At 41.2% G+C, this 23400-nt stretch overlaps 2 protein-coding genes across 2 annotated transcripts; both read left to right on the forward strand.

Annotated features, from left to right (window-relative positions):
* Positions 1-7852: 7852 nt before the first annotated feature.
* Positions 7853-9172, forward strand: LOC149838574 (uncharacterized). The gene is made up of 2 exons (XM_090007736.1): positions 7853-8083; positions 8912-9172. The coding sequence occupies exons 1-2, from the start codon at positions 7862-7864 to the stop codon at positions 8996-8998; spliced, it is 309 nt and encodes a 102-aa protein (XP_089863862.1). The 5' UTR covers positions 7853-7861; the 3' UTR covers positions 8999-9172.
* Positions 9173-10233: 1061 nt separating this feature from the next.
* Positions 10234-11953, forward strand: LOC149838575 (zinc finger protein CONSTANS-LIKE 5-like). The gene is made up of 2 exons (XM_090006670.1): positions 10234-11199; positions 11404-11953. The coding sequence occupies exons 1-2, from the start codon at positions 10402-10404 to the stop codon at positions 11779-11781; spliced, it is 1176 nt and encodes a 391-aa protein (XP_089862796.1). The 5' UTR covers positions 10234-10401; the 3' UTR covers positions 11782-11953.
* The last annotated feature ends 11447 nt before the right edge of the window (positions 11954-23400 follow it).

Here is a 23400-nt window from a genome sequence, read left to right on the forward strand (position 1 = left end):
TTGGAGTTGAAATCTGGACACCAGTTTTCTTGTGCCGCTTATTCTGTGTTTCAGTGTCCAATATCCACCAAATCCTGAATTTAGGAAGAGTGAATATCTAGAAAGTTCCTAAATTTGGTGAGATAGAACAAACCCCTGGTCGCTGGAAATTCCAGATATTCTTTCATTCTTGTCATTCGTGTTTAACGTCAAATCTTAAAAATCTTGATGTCTGTTGACGTCCATTTTCATACCTAGAGAGTTCTTAGATCCCTAGTGGGCACTCAGTCACATTCTCACCAACAGCAACATCACAAGTCTGTTCTTGTGACTTCAAAGTCTCATTCCACCCGTAATAGTTGGGCTAAAATCTTCTGTAAATTTGTAATAAGCCATAATCAATCCATGTGGTTCCCAATTTTGGGCAAGCATTAGCATGTGGCATGCTAAATCTGGAGGTTAACCCTATGATTTATTTTCTAATAATGATCACCTACGTGCTCATCTAAACATGATTGAATACTCATATAATTCTATCAGACATGTCTATACCAAAGAGAGCTGGCCATTAGAAGGGACAAGACATCATCATGATGATGAATATGACTAATGGCTCTATCTTGAGAGAGAGAGAGAGAGTATGGTTGCATTGTAGGAGATGATTATTTGAACATTGTCTTTTAATAACTAAACTTTTGTTGATACTTCTCCAAAAGTTAATTAGCTTAAATTTCTGTCCTAATGACAAAAGTACTTCTATGATCTTTCCTAATATCTCAATCAAGTTTGGTACATTATCAAGTATAAATTATGGGGAAACAAATCATCACTACCATACAATAGAGGTCCATCATGATCACCAAAGACTTCCCCTATCTAGACATGGTTGGCTTTTCGTATACTATACTTGGTATTTAATTAAGACCATAATTCCAACCATTTTACATCCTTTGGTGGTAATTTTTGCTTCATCTTAGGGGCGTATGTGATTTGTCACCTGACACAACACCACAATTCAAAACTCATAGAGGGCATCTGATTCAAATCCATCGTTAAATTCACAAAAATTTCCGCTACGATCTACCAAGCTATGATGTGTTCTACTTTAATCTATGATCTAAGGGAAAATCAAACAAAGTAAATGAAAATACTCGAGAATTCATTCATCCATCTATGAGAAATAACTCTCTACAATAAGTATTTATAGTATAACACAAAAACCCTAATTCTAACATGGATCCGAGATAGATCCGAAAGTTAACTATAATCCTAAATCCAATTCATTATTAAATATTTAATTAAATATGATTAAAAATTAAAAAGATCAAAAGGATCCAAACATATCCCAAACCCAAACATATCTTGATTCAGTCCTGCATCAACATGTTGAGGTTTTGTCTCAAAACTATTGGGTTAGAACCTAGTCTAGTCTATTTTTTGTTCCACAGTTACTTTATTGAGTTTTATTAAACCCTTTAAAAATTTAGTTTCACATTGAAGAGTTGAGGGAACTTCAATTGAATTTTGGACTTGAATTTATGTTTCAGTTTGATCTTGTTTGGCTTGGTTTTTTCACGATCATTCTTGGACTTTGCTCATTCTTTTTTGGTTCTTGAGACAATATTATCTTCAAGATCAAGATCTAGCCTCTTTAGCTTTTGATTTACCCATTTAAGAGTCTTGACCAACTGTTTGGACCTAAAACCCAGTTAACCTCAGCCATTGGAGCCATCCTTAATCGGGTCCAACTGCCATGCTTACAACCATTTATTACTCAATGTCCCCTTGCCTTCACTACAAGAAAATAGGTTGTTAGCGACGGACGTTAGCGACGGAATCTTTCCGTCGCTAGTTAGCGACGGATTGGCGAGCGACAAATATCCGTCGCTATTATCACTGAATCTTATGAAAGTAGCGACGGAAGATAGTCCGTCGCCTAGTCCGTCGCTAATTAGCGACGGATGTTGCGACAGATTGTTTTGTTGGTACGATCGCACCATTTACCGACGACGTTAGCGACGGAAACTAGTCCGTCGCTAACTAGCGACGGATGTGGCGACAGAATATAATCCGTCGCTATTTTCGCGAATTTGATTTTACGTTGGCTTAGCGACGGAATTAATCCGTCGCTAAGCCGTCGCTAACTTTCGAATAACCCTAATCCCAACCAGGTTTTCCTTTTCTTCTTTCGCTGCTCCTGCGCCGGTCCCGCTCCCGCCGTTCGCCGGTCCCGCCGTTCGCCGGTCCCACCGTCCGCCGGTCCCACCGTCCGCTGGTCCCACCGTTCGCCGCCCGGAGAAAGGTAACGCCCTCCCCCTCCCGTTTCCGGCAAGGGGTTAACCCCCTGCCGGAAACGACACGGGGTTAACCCCCTCCCGGTTCACGCAGAGGGTTAACCCCCTCCCATTTCCGGCAGGGGGTTAACCCCCTCCCGGTTCACACAGGGGGTTAACCCCCTCCCGGTTCACACAGGGGGTTAACCCCCTGCCGTTTCCGGCAGGGGGTTAACCCCCTGCCGTTTCCGGCAGGGGGTTAACCCCCATTTTCACACAGGGGGTTAACCCCCTACCGTTTCTGGCAGGGGGTTAACCCCCTCCCGGTTCACATAGGGGGTTAACCCCCTGCCGTTTCCGGCAGGGGGTTAACCCCCATTTTCACGCAGGGGGTTAACCCCCTGCCGTTTCTGGCAGGGGGTTAACCCCCTCCCGGTTCACACAGGGGGTTAACCCCCTGTCATTTCCGGCAGGGGGTTAACCCCCGTTTTGACGTAAGGGGTTAACCCCCTGCCGTTTTCGGCAGGGGGTTAACCCCCTTCCGGTTCACGCAGGGGGTTAACCCCCATTTTCACGCAGGGGGTTAACCCCCTCCCGTTTCCGGCAGGGTGTTAACCCCCTTCCGGAAAACGGAGGGGGTTAACCCCCGCGTTTTCCGGCAGAGGGTTAACCCCCGCGTTTTCCGGAAGGGGGTTAACCCCCTGCATTTTTCGGCAGAGGACCCTTGCCCCTTGCCTTTCCGGTAGGGGGTCGACCCGGGCAGGGGGTCGACCCCCTGTCGGAACAGCAGGGGAGTCGACCCCTTGTCAGAACAGTTTTTTTTCCGTGGTGACTTCATTTTAAAAAATTGTTTTTTTGTGCAGATTTCTCAACGGAACTCGCTTGTGCTCCGCCACCCGTGGTAAGTAAGTGACAAAAACAATGCAAATCGGGTAAATACCCGTGGTGAGTAAGTGAGGCAAGCGCATCACATGTTATTTAATTTATTGAATGTAACACTTTATTGTTCACACACTCACTTAGTTGTTGATATCTAGGACTGCTTTGTTGGAGTTCGGAGATCATGCTGAGCATGATTTTAATGTATGAATATGGAAGTGTTCTTATTTTTGGAGTACGGAGTCCATGCTATGCGTGGTAGTAGTTAGTGGGATATTGAAGTGTGTTTGCTGCAGGTACATGTTTGACATTTGTTTGATATGAATTATTTCGATGTATTGCAATGTTTGATGTGATTGTATCCATGCTTACATGTAGTTACTTTCAATTTGATTATGTCTTCCATGTGAAATTGTATACTGAAAGCATGCTTCAAATGAATGTATCGTGTCATGAATAGTTTGCACATGAAAATATTAAGTTATCAATGCATGCATCATAATTCTTGTGATTGTATGACATCATATATTGCATGATAAATTTGATATTTTCTTCATCATAGCATTTTGATGGTTCTCTTTTAACTGGTTAGGATACTATTCGTAACATCATACGACAGAATGGCTGCAAACCGTGAATGGATGTACCGTAGGATAGTGGACAATGAGTTATCGCATGAATATATGGATGGTGTCGACAGTTTTATTGAATTTGCAACGGCAAGTGTCAGTACGGTAGATCCCACAGGTCGGATTAGGTGTCCCTGCAAGATTTGTAAGAATAATCGATTTGTAGAACCTCATGGCGTTAGACATCACCTATACAGGAAGGGTTTTGTGAGTGATTATCAGAACTGAACGTTTCATGGAGAAGAATTTAGAAACGATTTTGATGCACGGGTGAATGTGGTGCACGATAATCCATATACGGATTTGATATTTGATGCTGCAGGAACAGAACTGGGTTCTGCTATGAGTTCTAGTGATGTAAGAACTGCCGTAGATGAAGAATCACCAAACGATGCAGCTAGTAGATTTTATGATTTACTTAAAGATGCTGATGAGCCACTTTGGAACGGTTGTGAGAGTCACACTATCTTGTCTGCAGTTCTTCAACTAATGAATTTGAAGTCCGAGTATAATTTGAGTCAATCATGTTTTGACCGTTTGTGCATGATTGTGAAGAGTATGTTGCCTAAAGATGAGAAATTGCCACAAAATTTCTATCGTGCGAAAGTTATGGTCAACGCTCTAGGTATGGGTTACAAAAAGATTGATGCTTGTCCAAATCACTGCATGTTGTATTTCAAGGAGCAGGAAAACGACATATCATGCCCGTCATGTGGGCATCCTCGGTTCAAGCCAAAGACAAGAGGCAATGGTAGCACGAGATCAAAGGAAGTTTCATACAAGTCGCTCCGCTACTTTCCTATCACTCCTAGATTGCAGCGATTGTATATGTCTTCAAAGACAGCTAAACACATGAGATGGCATGCAAATAAAGTTCAACACGATGAAAACAAGATCACGCATCCTGTTGACGCTGAAGCTTGGAAGCACTTTGATCGTACTCATCAGAACTTCGCAATGGAAGTGCGAAATGTTAGACTCGGTCTATGTACAGATGGATTTAATCCATTTGGGGGTAGATCAACTCCATACTCATGCTGGCCAGTATTTGTAACTCCATACAACCTTCCACCAAGCTTGTGTATGAAACGTCCAAATCTTTTCTTGTCTCTGTTGATCCCTGGTCCGACCTCACCTGGCCAAAATCTTGATGTATATCTAAGGCCATTGATTGATGAATTAAAAGTACTGTGGGATGACGGTGTTACCACGTATGATGCCCACAAAAAACAAAATTTCAACATGAAGGCCGCTGTTCTATGGACAATCAGTGACTTCCCTGCATATGGTATGTTATCTGGTTGGAGCACACATGGGAGGTTGGCTTGTCCGTACTGCATGGAGGATTCCAAAGCTTTTAGATTGAGGCATGGAAGAAAGCCTTGCTGGTTTGATTGCCATCGTCGATTTCTACCCAGCGATCATCCGTTCTGACGTCAAAAGAATGCATTTACAGCAGGCACAACTGAAATGGAAGGTCCATCCTCAAGATTGTCTGGCATAGAGATTTTAAGAAGATTGCGATACTTTCCAGATGTATTAACAGATGCCCGCAGTCCTACACCCTTCCGTGGATTTGGGAAGGAACACAATTGGACGAAAAAATCTATTTTTTGGGAACTACCGTATTGGCCGACCCTATTGATACGACATAATTTGGATGTGATGCATGTAGAGAAAAATGTGTTTGATAATGTGTTCAATACAGTAATGAATATTAAAGGAAAAATGAAGGATAATCCGAAGGCCCGTATGGATTTAAAATTAATATGTAAAAGACCAGAATTGGAACTCAAAGAGTATAATGGCAAAGTACTGAAACCAAAGGCGAAGTACGTGCTCGGACCTGATCAAATAAAACATGTATGTCAATGGTTGAGACAACTGAGATTTCCAGATGGATATGTCTCTAACATTGCTCGGGCTGTGAAGATTGACGATGGACAGTTATATGGGTTGAAGAGCCATGATTGTCATATCTTTATGCAACGATTGATACCCCTAGCATTCCATGATATGTTAGACAAACCTATATGGGGGGTATTGTCTGAGTTGAGCGGATTTTTCAGAACATTGTGCGCATCGGAGGTCATTGTATCAGATGTAAAGAATCTCGAGGACTCTGTCATCACCACTGTTTGTCTGTTAGAAAAGATATTTACGCCAGCATTTTTCGTTACAAGAAGATGAGTTACAAGAAGATGAGTTACAAGAAGATGAGTTAGCTGAAGACAGTGATTACTATCAATCAGATGATGTCTGTGACTTCGCTTATGGTCACGATGTTGCGCATGATATGCATGTCATATCTCCATTAGCTGATGAAACATTCATAGAGGAATGTGATCCAAATGATGTACCAAGTGGATGGGCAAACAATGAAGAAGAAGAAGAAGAAGAAGAAGAAGAAGAAGAAAGTCAAACTAGTGACGAGGAAGAATTCTCAAGCTAGTGAAAAAAATCTTATACTACAAACCTCTATTTAAATGCATTGTAATACTTGATGTGAGTTGTATTGCAATACTTGGTGTGAATGATTAAAAATTTTATTTCAATGTATTGTAATACTTGATACGAATGATTCGAATGCATTGTAATTTATCTGAATGTATTATAATTTATGCAATTAACGAATGATTTGAATTAGTGCAATACTTGATGTCAATGATTTGAATTATTTGAATGCATTGCAATGCTTGATGTGAATGACTTGAATGCATTGTAATACTTGATGTGAATTATTTGAATGTATTGTATGACATATGTTATTTGTTAGAATATGGTTCGTGGAGGTTATAGTGGTCGCTCATCCAGTAGTAGCCAGGCTCAACCTTCATCTTCACGGGCTCCTGTGATAGGTATATCATATAACTAATTAGATGCTTGATTAGTTCAAATGCACATTCTGAGAACTTGGTGTGTATTTTTTTACAGATGATGTTGCGCCTGTATACGACCCACCTACACCAGTTGATCGCACAAGTCAACAGCCAACACAGGAAACAGGGTCTTCACAGGCTGGCACAAGAAGACTCATTCGAATAGTGTATATCGATAATCGACCGTAAGTATTTTGTTTTCAATTATTGCATATCTTTTAAATATTTTGTATTGATATTTACTGTGTAACAATTCATGTGCAGCACGAGGTTTGAGCCACAAGAAGTAGTACGGGAGATTAGGAATTCACTTCTTCAACATCTACCAGGACCAGTTGCTCAATGGAAAGAGTACCCAAAGGAGGTATTAGACAGATTGTGGTCCTCATTCATGGTATACAGTTGTTCCTCATAGTTAATGTGTTTCATATTTAATTTATTTAAGCAATGTCTACTAACTTTCTGAAAATATTTGTAGGCTTCGAATCGCTTTGCAACTACGGTGGAAGAAAATGATGCAAGGAAGGTGTGGCAGAAGGTGGCTGCCAATCGATTTGCAGACATGCTGCACACTATGAAGACTGCAGCAAAAAAAGCATCTGGCGTAGTAGATGATCCATTACTGTGGAAGGGCCATGGTCCTATTACTATCAGGAGAGATTACTGGGATGAAATGTGCGATATGTGGGCGGGAGATGCATTTAAAAATCGCTCTGCGAAGGCTTCACAAAATCGATCGAAGATGCCCGAAGCCCATCTACACACAGGTGGATCTAAGACATTTGGGAGCCACCTAAAGAAAATGGTAACTCATCAATATATAATATTAATTTTATAAGTATAGTTGCAAATTTGTGTACTAAATCTTTTGTCATTTAACTTCGCAGGAAGCAGAAAAAGGAGGCAGTGTACCATATAAGGATGTGTTTGTAGAAACACATAAACGGAAGACCACGGGAGTCTTCGTATCAGAGAAGGCGAGAACGACAACGGTATGTATTAATTCTATTAATAATCATTGCAATATATATGCAAGTCATCATAATGTTATCATTAATTATTAATGAATACTTTAAACATTATTTTGTAGGAGGCATATGAGCAACAAATGGTAGAGCGATATGGTGAAGACGCTACTCAGCATCCATCATTTGATCCTACAGCATGGGTGACTGCAGCAGGTGAACCCAAAAAAGGTCGCGTGTTTGGGTTTGGGAGTAATATGAACACTTCACCAGTTATTGGTTCTTCCAGTTACGGCTCACCAACTTCTTGCGCCGACATAAGCTCCAAGCAGCCGACTATTCTTTCCGGTGATGATGTACGCGAGATCATTAATGAATCACTGAATAACTACTTCCAATACACCGTCGCCCCCTTTCTCCGAAATGAGATCAAGGCCGCTGTTCAGGATAGGGGATCTTCGATTCCAGGTCCCTCTCAGGTATAATCACATATATAGTTTTTTTGACTATCTTAAAGCACATTTGAGCATGGTAGAATCACATATAGAGTTTTTCTAGATGCCTTAGAACACATATGAACATGCTATAATCACATATTCAATTTTTTTACTGCCTTAGCACACATATGAGCATGATAGAATCACATATATATATATATATATTTAACTTTTTGTCTGTCTTAGAGCACATATGAGCATGATAGAATCACATATAAAGTTTTTTTGATTGCATTAGAACACATAAGCATGCTATAATCACATATTCAGTTTTTTTACTGCCTAAGAACACATATGAGCATATTATAATCACATATTCTGTTTTTTGACTGCCTTAGCACACATATGAACATGCTATAATAACATATAGAGTTTTTTAACTGCCTTAGAACACATATGAATATGTTATATATCATTTATGATAGAATCACATATAAAATTTTTGGCTTTGCCTGCCTTAGAGCACATATGAGCATGCTATATTCACATATTCAATTTTTTTACTGCCTTAGCACACATACGAGCATGATCGAATCACATATATAGTTTTTTGCTTGCCTTAAAGCACATCTGAGCATGGTAGAATCACATATAGAGTTTTTTTATATGCCTTAGAACACATATGAACATGCTATAATCACATATTCAATTTTTTGACTGCCTTAGCACACATATGAGCATGATAGAATCACATATAGAGTTTTTTTATTGCCTTAGATCACACATGAGCACATGATAGAATCACATATAGTGTGTAATTTATTTCATTATATTTTGTTTATCAATACTGACTGTTCTTTTCTTGTGTAGGCTGCTAGCGATAATCAGGGTAGTGGAGCTGAAGGGACAGATAAAGACAATGAACAAGAAGACGCACAAAATCTTGGCGATGATTAGAGGACTGTGTTGAAGAAGTTCTATTTTTTTTATTTTTCCTAATTGTAATTGTTGAATTGTAAATAATTAAACTTCTTAGTTTTAAGGTGGAACGATTAATTATTATAGATACTTGTTATATGAATTTTTTTGTGTGGTTTGTTTTTTATTTACAGGAAATATAAATTGTACAAGAAATATAAATTGTACAGTTCTCCGTAATTAATTTTTAAATAAATTTTTTTTGATTTTTTTTCGTTTTTGCGACGGATTAGCGACGGATGATTCTGTCGCTATTCATATTAATCTAGCGACGGCTTAGCGACGGAATTAAATCCGTCGCCACGCCGTGGTCGCCGTTTAGTACCGGCGGATTGGCGACGGAATATAGCGCTCGTTATTCCGTCGCAATTAGCGACAGACTTGGCGACAGAATTATTCTGTCGCCAGTTAGCGTCGAAATATTCGCGATGTAAGCATACTGTCGCCGCGTTGTCGCTAATCCGTCGCTAACCATGTTAGCGATGGATTAGCGACGGAAGGTGGTCGTCGCTAATCTACTGCTCTGTTGTAGTGCTTGGTCCTTCTTGGCTTGGTTTTGTCATGGTCATTTTTAGACTTTGATCATTTTTTTTTTGTTATTAGAACCATTTTATGGCCAAGATCAAGATTGAAGACTTTGACCATTCTTTTTTTTATTTTGATGAATTATTTAGTAATAAATGGCTTTTTATTTTGACGGATTATTTACTACTAAATGGCTTTTCATTATGAGATTGTAATGTGTTTGCTAGTTGTTGAGGAGGTTAAGAAAACAGCAGTTCACAATGTATTAAAACATCTTATTTTCACGTCCTCGATCCTCAATGTGGATCTTAGCATACAAGTTATGATGATGAGCATATCTCAGATTAGGTCATCGTAGCTTGTATGTGGATTTTCCAAAGTCGATAGATAGCACATACGGTCGACTGACAAAATATATATCCTGATTTCATTAACCAAACGACGGCCACGATACAAAAATTCACGCTGCCCAAAGGAGGTGGCAGGTGGCAAAAACAAAATAAATAAATAAAACATCGCCGACCCTCTCATCTTTGATCGTCCGATAGACATCCTTCCAAACGTGTCATTTTTCCATAGGATGGACGCCAAAATCTATGGGCCCCATCGTCTGACTTTAAAGTTTTTGTTTTTTAATCGTTTCCCTCGCTTCCCCGATTTTAATCATCGCAACAGGACAATCTCTTCGATGGGGGTACTGGACCCACTCTGGACAAGTGACAGCTGCGCTCGGCCCAAAACCGTAGAGGATAGGTCAGAAATCTCCACGTGGACTCGCCAGTTCCCCCACGGGCTAGATAACGCAGACGCCCCCTCTCGCTCACAGAGAACGCAGAACGAAGGAGAGAGAGAGAGAGATGAAGGAAGACGAGAGTAGACGCGGAGGGTTCTCCGAGGAGGGATGCGGGGCGGAGTGGAGCATGGCAGCGAGGGCGTGCGACTCGTGCATGGCCTCGCCGGCGCTCCTCTTCTGCAGGGCCGACTCGGCCTTCCTCTGCCTTGGCTGCGACGGCAAGGTTCACGGGGCGAACCGGCTGGCGTCCAGCCACGAGCGAGTCTGGATGTGCGAGGTTTGCGAGCAGGCCCCCGCCAGCGTCACCTGCAAGGCCGACGCGGCCGCGCTCTGCGTCGCCTGCGACAACGACATCCACTCGGCCAACCCGCTCGCCCGGCGCCACGAGCGCTTGCCGGTGGTGCCTTTCTACGAACCGGCCGCGGCCGTCGCGAAGTCGACCGCGGCGGCTATCCTGCTCGTACCGGCCGTCGATTCGGACGGCTTTCTGAAGGGAAACCGTGCCGGAAACGGCAGGGAGGACGACGACGACGATGAGGAGGCCAACGCCCGGGCCGACGAGGCAGAGGCGGCCTCCTGGCTCCTTCCCAACCCTAAGATGTGCGCTCAGGAGTGCGAGCTCAAATCCAGCGAGTATTTGTTCTCGGAAGTCGATCCTTACCTCGATCTGGACTACGCCTCGTCCATGGACTACCGTTTCCATCAGAACAACGGCTCGGATAGCGCCGTCCCTGTCCAGAACAAACCCTCGCCTCCGGCACCCGTTCTGACTACCGTCGGCAGGTCCGATCTGTGTCTGGAGAACGATTTCTGCCGGTCGAAGGCCGGATTCAGCTACACCACGGCCTCGCTAAGCCACAGCGTGAGTTTTCCCCCTCACTCTTCGTCTATTTCAAGATCCGAACATTTCCTGAAATCTTAAGCTAGTTTCCTTCCTAACCTTCAAGGATTTTTTGCGTCGTCTTGGAAAACAGTAGAAATAGTGAATTTTTTAAGTTTCAATCTGCAGTATTGCAGAATCGGTGGAGAAATTTAAGGTTTACTTTTTTTGCGATCGTTTTTTCAGGTGTCGTCGTCGTCTCTGGACATCGGAGTGGTGCCGGACGGCAGCTCCCTGACTGATATCTCGAATCCGTACAGCGGGAGCGTGAAGGTGTCGGGAGGGATGGATATGTGCTTGCCCTACTCGGCCGGCCAGACGGTGCCTCACTACTCCCCGCTCGACAGGGGGGCTCGGGTCCTCAGATACAGGGAGAAGCGGAAGAACCGGAAGTTCGAGAAGAAGATACGGTACGCGTCTCGGAAGGCGTACGCCGAGACGAGGCCGCGGATCAAGGGAAGGTTCGCCAAGAGGACGGAGGTCGATGTGGAGGTCGACCCGATCTACTCCACCGCCGCCGTCCTCATGGCCGACTCCGTCTACGGTGTCGTCCCGTCCTTTTGATAAAAAAACAAGTAGAAAATGTACTGAATATTTGTTTTTCTCTTTTAGTCCTCTCTTACCCTTTTTTCCCTGTATTTGCTTTTTTTTTTCCTTTAGGTGTTCGAATGTATGTAAATTTTATGTAAGCTGTTGAGCTGACTTCATTTCTATAGGTCGATCCTCTCTTTCTCTCTCTTCGTTTGCATTTGAATCTGTTTTCCCCTCTGCAATTGGTTCTTCTCCGCCATCTCTGGTGGGAATTTCGGATCCCTGCTTCTAATGATGCTGAGAACGGGGAAATGGGCCTCTCTCCGCCTCGCCTCGCTTGGACCCGGGAAGTAGGACATGAAATTAGAATGGAGGTTAAAATCAAAACCCGTGCGGATGGAGATGGGGATGGACTTACGCTTTCTCCCGCCCCACTCTATCCCTGATCCTCATTAGTAAAATGCTAAAATACTCTTTATGGATGGCAGTGGACCGAGGACAAACGGGGCCCTACCCCGCCTTTCCTCGTTTAGATTGGGGATGGAGTTTGAAATTAAGGTTAAAATCAAAACCCGTGCGGGGACGAAGGCAGAAATAAAATACAGAATTTTGAGACGGGGTGGGATTGGAGACCTTGTCCTCGGCCCGGATCCACTGTCATCCCTCTACCTGTTTCCCGTTTCAGGGTTTATGTTTAGACAGAAATTCTTGCCTGATAGACGGCCATTCAAAGTTTGATTCTCATGAAAGTCACTCTTCTGCACAAGCCAATTAGTAGCATAGGTCCTGGGGCAGGTCTTAAGCCAGGATGACCAGGTCTTGGTGGTGTTTTTTCGGGTAATAAATCCAAAAAAAAAAAACGTAAAACCCTTTACTTGATGTGGCTTTCTCTAACCAAGATGGCTTCACCCCCATGGGTTTCTCATTCTTCATTTGCGGCTTCTATCAAAATGCAGCTAAAACTCCGTTTGCCTCTCTCAACGCCAACTTATCCAGCTAAATGGGGTAAAAATGAAATACTTTATCACAAAGTTTAATTCCTAGACTTGTAGTTGTGGTGTATTATGAAAGCGACTTTATTATTCAAAAAAAAATATTCTGATCATCAGCAAGTTTTATAGATTTTAATTTTTAAGGAAAGTTGGATGTCTTGTCAGAAGGCAAACTTTTCTTTATTTGAATCGAGATTCTCATAATCTCTTTTTTAATGAAGTGGTTTCCCCCTGTGACAGCAGGCTTCTTGAGAACCTACAATACTGCTGACCATCCATCTCGAAAAAAGGCACGTATCTCGAGAAATGGCAAGATAGAGATGGTTGTTTGCATGCCCACCACGCTGCATATAATGTGTGAAGTCTAAGGTGCTTTATCTTCAACACTGGTTAGGGTTCACTCTTTCGTGAGAGGCGCCAGCTAGTCTTTTGATTTTTATTCTCCAGTATTCACATCCACATGCCTTTTCTTTTTTCATAATTACAAAGGACCTCATGATTCTTAAAAGAAACAACACCTCCTTTGCTCGAACGCCTCACTCATCTTCATCTACGTTATTGATCGTATACATTTGGAAGCTGTTGCAAACGCCAAAAAACTAGTCTGAGATGCGTGCCTACGGTTGGTAGACAAGCTCAAGGCTCCGGGTCAACTCAGGGCCAGAACGCAGGGCCAGAAGATGACCTTTCATTTTCAGAATTGGACGTTGGCAATTACCCATCATAAATGAGCAGTCCTTTGTGATTTTCTGTAACTTTGTGGGGGGTTCCTGGAAAATATGTTGCTAGTTTTTTTACCTTCTGCGGTTGGTTGGCATGTGAATGCTCTAGAGCTCTTCCACCGGTGCAATCATGGGTAGTTTGAGACCAAGAGAAGTGTGAAATTACAAGAAACTTCCATCAACTTTTTAAAAGTACTTGAACAGGGTTTCGGCTTGTATGGCAGGAGCAGTTAGTGCACGTCACCTTGTGTTGGGACGTTGCAAGTTCGAATCCCAATGGCACACGGTTGTATAACTGGTAGGGGGGTCTACCCTAACCCCAGGTTTGTCTGTCAAAAAAAAAAAAGTCATTAATGATTTTTGTCACCAATTTATTTCTTACCCTAATTCACCCACAACATAAAAATTGACACATTTAAGTCTTTGCAGGAGGACCGTATATCGTAGAAAAGTACTCAAAAGTAGGGGGGACACACCGTACATTTATACTTAAGAATGTGGGATCCGCAGTTCTGTCACCCAACTGAAATAATTGAGCCATTTTCTGATGCAGACCCACTTTTTAATTGTAATTTCATGAAAGGAATGATCTTTTTTGTAATTTCTGATATAATCCCATGTTTTTGTGACTGGTCCGATCAGAACACTGAGTTATTTTCCCTCACACACAACTGTAAAAAATTGTTTTAAAGTATTCTAAAATTCTTTATTTATCCTTATTCATCAAAAATATATGACTGCCTTTGTACATGTTATCAACTTCCGTCCACCCACCATAAAATATTGTCACCTTATGAATAACCAAAACTGATCAGACTTCTAGCCCAGGTTAGAAATAGATCTTACTCATATTTGTGGTTATATCCAAGATAAATATATTTAATGAAAGCATTTAAAAATATTCAAACTGAGTTAATTAATTGAAGATAAATTGAAAAGGAAATTATTTGGTAGTTTGCTATATTGAACTCATGTTACCTAGTTGAGAGTAAAAGAAAAGCTAAAACAGCTCCTTATTTAACAAGAATTTCATAAAAGATAATGCCCAATATGAAATTCCAAATAAAAGTAGGTCTGTATCAAGAATTTGTCCAAAACTATAATTAAGTACGCCCCCGCCCTCCACAGGCTTACGCACGTACATACGTCATAACTTTTAGGATTTTGCTCATCTCTTTGAGGCAAGGGTTCCTTTCGGTCTTCGTAGCTTTGTCTCCAATGAAAAAGATAAAGATTGCACACTTTTATAATAGTGCACCCCCAACCCCACTTTTTCCTCTTATCCTTTAATTTCTGCCTATAAAAGTCAGCAAGTAATGAGAGGTAGGGATGGCAGTGGGCCGGGGGAAAGCGGGCCCCGCCTCGCCCCCGTTTAAACCGGGGATGGAGGGCATGAAACGAGGATGAAGGCAGGGATAAAGGTTAAAATTCATCTCCATGTAGGGATGCTAGCACTTTCTTCCACCCCGGCCCCGCCCCCGTTAATGATATTACTAAAATACATTAAATAAAATAATAAAATTATAAAATAACCACATTCATTATTACCCTTTTCTTATTAACCCTAACCTATTTCTTTATTCTATCATCACAAAAAATCAAAATGCAAGATCTCATGCTTTGTTATGGGGTTTAACTTGCGATTGCCTTCCATTGCTAGATTTCTCCTCTGATATCCTTTAAATTGTTGTGTCCCGATGATCGTACGTGGTTTTGGCATCCGATCGTGATTCTGGGGCTCCAATTCTTATGGTGTTTCGTGGTCCAGATTCTTCGTCGTCTGTGAAATTAGGGTTTCAGTCATTCAGTGGAAAGGAAAGTTAAGGTTCTGGGCATGTCGGTGATGGTTGCTTTAAGGTTTTTGGTGTCTTGAAGAATCATGATTCAGGTTTCTTTCTGAGCGTTTGGTATCGTCGGTGATCATCGATGGGCGGAATTTGATGAGACTTGTGGAATTAGGGTTCCTTGTCGTTGGTGGTGAAAATTTAGGGTTTTCTGGTTGGAACTCGAAGGGAGAACACATGGTGGAAAAGAGGGTTTAGGTGTTTCGAGCTATTTGAATTAGGGTTTTGTTTCCAATTGAAATATGGAGCATGTGATCGGTGGCAGGTTTCAGCTCGGCCCGAAGATTGGAAGCGAATCTTTTGGTGAGCTTTATCTGGGTATGGCTTCCATCCCTGTTCTTTAATTACACTTCTTTTGTATTTCGTTCTCTATTATTGGAGTTGTTAATTCGATTTTCTTTTTAATTCTGTTTAATTTTTTATTTTTTCTATTTGTTTAAAAGCGCGATTTTTTCTCTGGGATGAAAATGCTTTCTTAGATTATGATTTTTTGCAAAGATTTTAGATTGTTGATCATTTAAAAGCTTGATATTTCTGGGATTTGTACGACTGTATTTGTTACATGCCTTAATACTTAAACAGGAGAAGAAGTGGCTATTAAACTGGTACGTCTTTATTCATTTTTCATTTTTTTTGTTCATGTGTGTTGGTCGTAAAGTTATATGAGAAATGCCTTATTGCTTGTGCTAATTACCCTGAGCTTTTGGATGGGGCGGGGATGTGGCGATGGTGAGGCGGGGATGCGGCGGGGGTGGGGATTCATATATTTAGACGGGGCGGGGTTGGAGGTCCAAAGTCTCCCCTGCCACGGGGATGGATCGGGGATGAAGGTTAAAATTTTGAGACGGGGCGGGTGAAGATCTTGTCCCCCGCCCCACCCCGGTTCACTGCCATCCTTAGAGGTAGGTTGCGCACCTAATCGAGTTGGCTCGAGCTCGTCCCATTCGTAAATGAGTCAACCTTGAACCGGTCCTAATAAAGCTCGGCAGGCTCGATAAAACTGGGTTCATTGCAAACCCCATATATCATATTTTCGCAATAACATTTAGAGCTATATTGTTACCCTAATGGGTAGGGTGTTAGAATGTGTTGGGTTTGAATCTTGTTTTTTTTCACTTTTTTTTTGTTGAGAATTTTATTATGTATAAAAAATCAAAAGACATATTTTAGCTTAATGGTAGGTCTCTTCACAAAAAATATTTTTAGTAAATCTTGTTTAAACTGGGTTCAACTCGAGCTGAGTTAGGACAACGCCTTACAAGCTCAACTCTGAGCTTGAACACAGTGATTTTGAATCGAGCTGAGTTCGAACAGCCCAAGCTCGTGTGTGCATCCCCAATGAGAGGTATGCACCTCAATTGTTTCATTACAGGAATGAACCGTCTGAAAAATTAATTAATATGGTTTTTCCTTGAATTGTAGGAGTTGTTTGTGGTATGTGAGCAAACTACGTCGGCACAGTGTGATTGAATAAAGAATGGCTGGAATGAAGTGTGAATATGCATAAAGAAATAGAAGTCTGACATGGGGAAGAATGATGAACAGTGACTCTTTGTGAGTTTAATTAAGACAGTCAATTACTTGTGCAGATGCATGTCATATTTAGGTGCGTTTAAATGCCGCTGATCTTGGAGGAGATTCACGAACACGCAGATCAAAGCATGGAGTCCACGCCTTGATCCGACCTCACTCAAACGGTGGATCTCAAATAATCTGAAGATTTGAGAGATCCCCATCACGGGTCAAAACCCCCCAAATCCAAATCCATTGGGGGAAGGGGGTTGGAGTAGGACTAGAGATCTTGGGATCTCTGCTCAAAGTGCCTTGGATTTGAGGGATTCAAACTCCCCAAAATGATGTTCAAAGAATTAAATGGTATTAATATATGCACCTTGCTTTAGGGGTGTTTTTGCTTCTAATTAAATGATTTGCTATAAATTGCTGGTCCTCAAGGTCTAGATTAGGGGGTTGTGAAGTGACATTCTGCATTGATTATAGGAAATAAATTCAATCACTCAAGTGTTTCTTCATTCTTGTTAAGTTGTGGAGTGCTTGTAATTCGTTTGGTTGCAGACTTTCAGTTAGAGTTTAAAAGAGGCGTTGCTTCGTGTTGAATGGTTCTTGCACTTAAAAGACAAGCACCTACATGGGTGATCTTCTGCTTGTAAATATAGGTTTGTATTGTTGAGCAAAGTCTCTCTTTTTTGTTCAATTCACAAAATGCCACTGTTTTGCGGACATGGTACTTCATGGCTTGATCTTTAGATTGCATGTGTCGTCATCTTTCCGTCTTTTCTTTAATTTGCTCCCGGGTAGTATCAGAGAATTATGTTATAGTTTTCATAACTACAGATGAAAATTGAGTAATTTTGAGCAAGTCTTGCACCCCTTGGAGCTTTCTGGATGATTTTCATTTTAAGGCATTCGCAGGTCAACAGTGTTTTTTTTTTTTCTTGAAAGGCAAGCTGGGGTTAGGCATACCCCTGCCAGTTATACAATTATACCATTGAGTTTTGAACCTGCAACGTCCCAACATAAGGTGCTGCTACCAGACAAGCGGAGCCCCCCTTTGATAGGTCAACGGTGTTTTTTTCCATTGATCATGTCGAGAAGGTGCATAACAAGGTGTCAAAGTTTACTATTATCCGGTGTTAGTGTAAACAACGGGATAACGCTACTTACCAAATGTTGTCATCGTCGATTTGATCGAACCTTAGGTAGAGGTAGGTTGTTAGTGTTCTCTTCAGCCAATCGATGCCTTCGATGAGCTCTGGCCATCAAGTCGAAAGGTGAGCAGAACCTTAGAACCCATAGACTCAAAATGAAACCCAATAACCAGTTACACTCCTATCAAACATCCATAGAGCTCTCTTTATATAGTGGGAGATCAGTGGAGGTTACATGCATGGCATTCATGCATATTGAAACCCCCCACTCTTATGATGTGTGTTCGTGTCAAACCTAGTCTCATCTGGTTAGACCCCATCCAAAAAGTCTAACATTCTCCCACTTGATTCATTGACACAGAAAAGCATATAATCGATGTTTTTTTACTGTTATCTTGATTCAATTTACATGTGGGTTCATATGCTATATTGAATCATAAGAATGAATCATACGAGTCATGCAAATAAACATCTCTTTATGAGATATCATATTTTATTACACTAAAATATCATTTATTTTAAGTGTTTAGCGTGTTAAGATTACTTTATGAATATATTGGTCTCTAACTCATTCTATTAGTCACACTAAAAGAATTCTGTGGATTAGCGACGGATGTTATCTGACGCTAATCCATCACAAATCCATTGTTGAATTATTTACCGATGGATCAGCGACGACTTAGCGATGAATAACGTACATCATAATTTTTTTGTCACTAATTTCATTGCTAATTCATGATGGATTAATGAATTTCATGATCCATCGTTAATTCGTCACTAAATAAGCACTGATTTGGTTTTGCGATAGATACATATCTGTCGTTAAGCCATTGCTAAAATTTAACGACGAATATGTATTTGTCTCTAATATCTGCCACCAATTTAGCGATGGTTTACATTCCATCGCAAAATGTCGACTGATTTAGTTTTTGAAAAAAAAATATTCATTCCTAATCCATTGCTAAATTGGCGACGAATATTAGCGACAGATATCCATCGCTAATCTGTCATAAAATCATAAAAAAATTTAAAAAAAAATGAAAGTTACGAACATAGTTTTCTCTTGACTCATGTTGTGGATCAAGCCACACCTTTAGACAGAAATTGGATCTTGGAAATTAATGACTAATTCACAAGAGAAAACTGGAAAGAGTGCTGCTTCCTCTTGGAATTATGGCAGCATTAATACTATGTTCATAACATTCAAAACCTCCAAGTGGGGGCGATATAGTTTTAAAGATAATGATCTTAAGAACATGCCTCTAGGTTTGCAATCTTGATTTATCAAAATCCTATTTTTGGCTATCGTGTTCCAACAAAAATAAGGGGAGAGAAAAATATATATAGTGCGCTTCTTGAGTTGATGCTAAATCAGACAAAGAGTGACTCTAAATAATGCAAATTAGAGCCTCAGCGGGGTTGGTGCCCTGGAAAGGGGCTTTGGCCACTAGACGGGTGGTCAGGAATCCATTTTCATGAACGTCAGTCCCTTGCACCTTAGACACGCGATACCAAAAAGTATGTCATAGATTCAGTTTTTGTTCTTAGGGATGGCAGTGGACCGGGACGGAGGTGGGGGACAAGGTCTCCACCCCTGCCCCGTCTCAAAATTCTGCCCTCCATCACGGTCTACAATGCAATGCATGGTCTTTCTGGGATTAAGCAATCAATCGACGGTGAAGATGTCAATTCTTAAAGTGTACACGACTCATCTTGCACTGTTAAGTCATGACAAGACACAAAATGACGTGAGAAAGAGGAGAAGATCATTAAAATAGTGAACGCGTGATTAAATATAACTGAGTTTAATTTGGTTTTAATTTTGTAAGGCAAGGTCCAAAATAGTATACTATATTTTTCCTTAAAAATCAAGCTAAAAATTAGGAATTACGGGATTCAAATTCACGACTTAATGTAATTCAAACCCGAGATTTGAAAAAATTGAATCTATAATTGAGTTTTTTTTTTAAGAAGTATTTTAATGTTCCAAACTTTTCTCTCAAAAGAACGAGTTCTTTTCTTTTTATTGTTGCCAAAGTTTTTTTAATATAGTTTTATTTGTTTTTTCGTTTTCAAAGTTCTATCCCATCTCAAGAAATTCATGTGAATACTATTTTATTTTTTTATGACCAAGAACCCTGGCCGAAGCAAGGAAAACCCCGGGTGGGGCCCACGCTGCATTACGTGGCCCACCTATAAAAGCTGTGTACACACACACACACACGTGCGCCACTATCGAAAAGGGCATGTGAAAAAGACTTTTGCTAACCACGGTTGCTTCATGACAAGACTCATCTTGTTTCGTTCTAAGTCTTGACAAGACAGGCAAGATTATGAATCAAAGTGGAAATAAGGAGATCCGATGGGTAGACTTAACTGTATTATTACCATTAGGTTTCATCGGGATGCTGTTCATCCGAGAGATGAACGGCTTGCAACCACCACAGCTGGTTTGCTAGCGTTCTACGTGGGCCCACAAAATCTTTTAGAACCATGCAAGCTCTAGATGAATGGTATATATCTGGATCCAAGAGTATCGAAAATAGACGGCCTTTGTTTTGTTTTAATCCCCAGTGGGGGGGGGGGGAGTGGCATATGGGGGTGCGCCCCACTACTAGACGGGTAGCCAAGGTTTGATTTTCATGGTTGTATGCTCTCGTGCGCAAGCTGATGCTCAGCATAGGCTTCGCGCGGTAGCAAGGGTCCTAACCTCAAAGTTTTAGGTTGTCTGTACAAGCCAGGGTGGTCCTTCCACGACCTAGGCCGGTAAATTTCTCGTGACATATAAGAATTTTATTTATCAATCCCATAGAGGAAAAGAGAGTCCCTTCCATTTTTACGCAAAAGAGAATTTTAAATAAAAGATAAATTAGTGGTCTGGATGGCTAGAACATGTGGTCCAGTTGCCTTTCTATTTCTTTCTCTCGGGAGGGAGAGGTAAGGTTATTTCTTTTCCTTTGTTTTGTCGTCGCTAGTCATTAATAACTTGATTGATCAAGAAGATAGCAGTCTCCCCGGAGCGATTGCCTCAAAACTAGGGGTGGACATTAATTAGGTCGGCTATTCTATGGGCTTTCAGTGCCCAATCAGCTTCGGGTTATCAGTAGATCAGGGTCAGGGCTCAGCCCGTCAGGCCTCAACCCTCAATTAATGGGCACTGAGTCAGGTTGGCTCATGCTGGTTCAGTGTGTCCACCCTTACCTGAAACTAGCATCTAATTGCTTTATGATTAATTAAAGAAAGAGGGCAATTTTTATGCAGGACTGCTTACAGCCACCCATCTCAACATTTCTTGAGATGGCGACCACGCCCCATCTCGAGAAATGCCAAGATGGGCGGCTGTCAGTGGTGGTGCATCATGCTGAGCCTCTATATAATGTGAACACTTTAGAAAACTCCAACTGTTGGTGCCAAAGATTGCTTTTATTGAAACCAAGCATCGATGCACATACATGTATATATAACTGTTTTAGGACCTAGATGCATCAACTTTTCTGCACGCAGCCTTAGCTACCATGCAGCTATCTGCATGCACAAGGCCTAATAAGGTAAGTGATTGATGAAGCAGCCTAATGTAACTAGGTGGCTACATCAAGGCTTCGTTTGGGAACCGTTGTTGTAGAGGAGATGAGAAAGGTGATGAGACTGGAAAAGAAAATTGGCGATGAAACTGGAGTTGTCAACTGCATCCTCACATCTCTTGCATCCGAGCTTTTAGACAGCGGCGGCACGGGTAGGTGGGATTCACTGAATCCCTATCTCCCCTCTCATTTCCAGCTCCCAAACAGAGTCTTGGGCTCATCATTGATGAATTGCATCAAGGTCAACGTGTACTGTATCAAACCAAATGAAAATATAGTCTCAAAATATTCAAAAAAAACTGAGACGAGAGACAGTCCAGCAATGTCTGCCTCTAATGACTTAAGGGAATTGGGAGTGTTTGGATTCAGAAAGTTCAGTAGAATTGGATTCCTATTCCACTAGATTCTATTCTTTGCAGCTATAAAATAGCCAAAGGATTTAGTGGAATTAGATTCAATTCCCACCATATTCTCTCAATCCAAAAACAAAGTGCCACTGCCATAAACCTCCACATAAGCCAATATAATGTTTGGTGGTCAGTCTGGTTAACAGAGAGTGTTTCGAAGCCATGGAAACATTTTCCATTTCTAACGGGAAAATTTATCCTGCTCCAATTGAAAATTGATTTCCATGTTTGCTAATGTCATGTTTTACTATGATACGGATTATTTGGGCAGATTTCGATGTGTTTCATGGGGTTAGATAACATGCTCATAGTGTCATCTGCAACCGGCACAAGTTGCATCACAGCACAAAAATATGTGGAAAAAAGTTGCACTTATCTTAAACGATATACAAAAGCCAAGTTGAGGTTTGACAATAACTAATGTTTATTTAAAAAAAAACATTAGAAAAGTAGCACTTTAATTTGCATTGGACCGAAGGGAGGTTAAGAATATTTAATTTTATTAATTAGGATCATATATAATAAGAGAATGATTTTTAAAAAAATATTGTCGTACGAAAGGAGAGATTGAAGCACCGCGGGGGCTCCGCTTGTCTGGCAGGAGCAGTTAGTGCACCTCACCTTGTGTCGGGATGTTGCAAGATCGAATCCCAATGGTATGGTTGTATAACTGGTAGGGGTCTGCCCAACCCCAGCTTTCTCTGTCAAAGAAAAAGAAAAAATATATTTTAATTAAAATTATGGATCTAGGATCTGCTAATGTCCATCGTGTCCTATTAAGATCTGAGACATCTCCTGGTTTACTTCATTTATCAGATCCACAACAGGAGTAAGATGGACGTGTGACCCCACCGATGTTGTTGTGAACCCCTTTTTTTTAGTACATGCAAATTTTGATTAATAGTATGTTTATCCCACAAGACGACAGCTTTCTCCTTTTGGTGCCGACTTGATTTATTGTTGAAATACATTTAACGAGCCTAAACAAACGAGTCCTTTTGGGACAAGGTAGCTCAGGTAGAGTCTTTGGGACAACATTGAAGGATACACTTAGAAAACTAGTTAGTTTAGGTAGGGTTCTTGGGACACCGTAGAAGGGTACACTCACATAGATATGAAAATATCTTCTCCTTTGAACCTTCTATTTATCATGTATAGCCATCTACAGAGTAGGGGCATCAATGGGTTGGGTATGACCCAGACCCAAACCATACCAAACCCTATGGGCTCAGGGTTTGGTAATAAAGAATGAGGTCTGATTAGAATCCAGGTGGGACCTAAAGGGTCCGATTAGTGTATGGAGCTGGGTATGATTTGTGAAATTTCATACCAGACCCAGGCTCGACCTGAGTTTTGGTTAAGATCCATGATTTTTCAATGTAAAAAAAAATATATATTGTTTTACAAGATATGGACCAGGTCCGGTTCATGTAATTCTTA

Source organism: Nuphar pumila, chromosome 5 (genome assembly GCF_984573655.1).
Source record: "Nuphar pumila chromosome 5, dmNupPumi1.hap1.1, whole genome shotgun sequence".
In the NCBI taxonomy this organism is placed as follows: domain Eukaryota; kingdom Viridiplantae; phylum Streptophyta; class Magnoliopsida; order Nymphaeales; family Nymphaeaceae; genus Nuphar; species Nuphar pumila.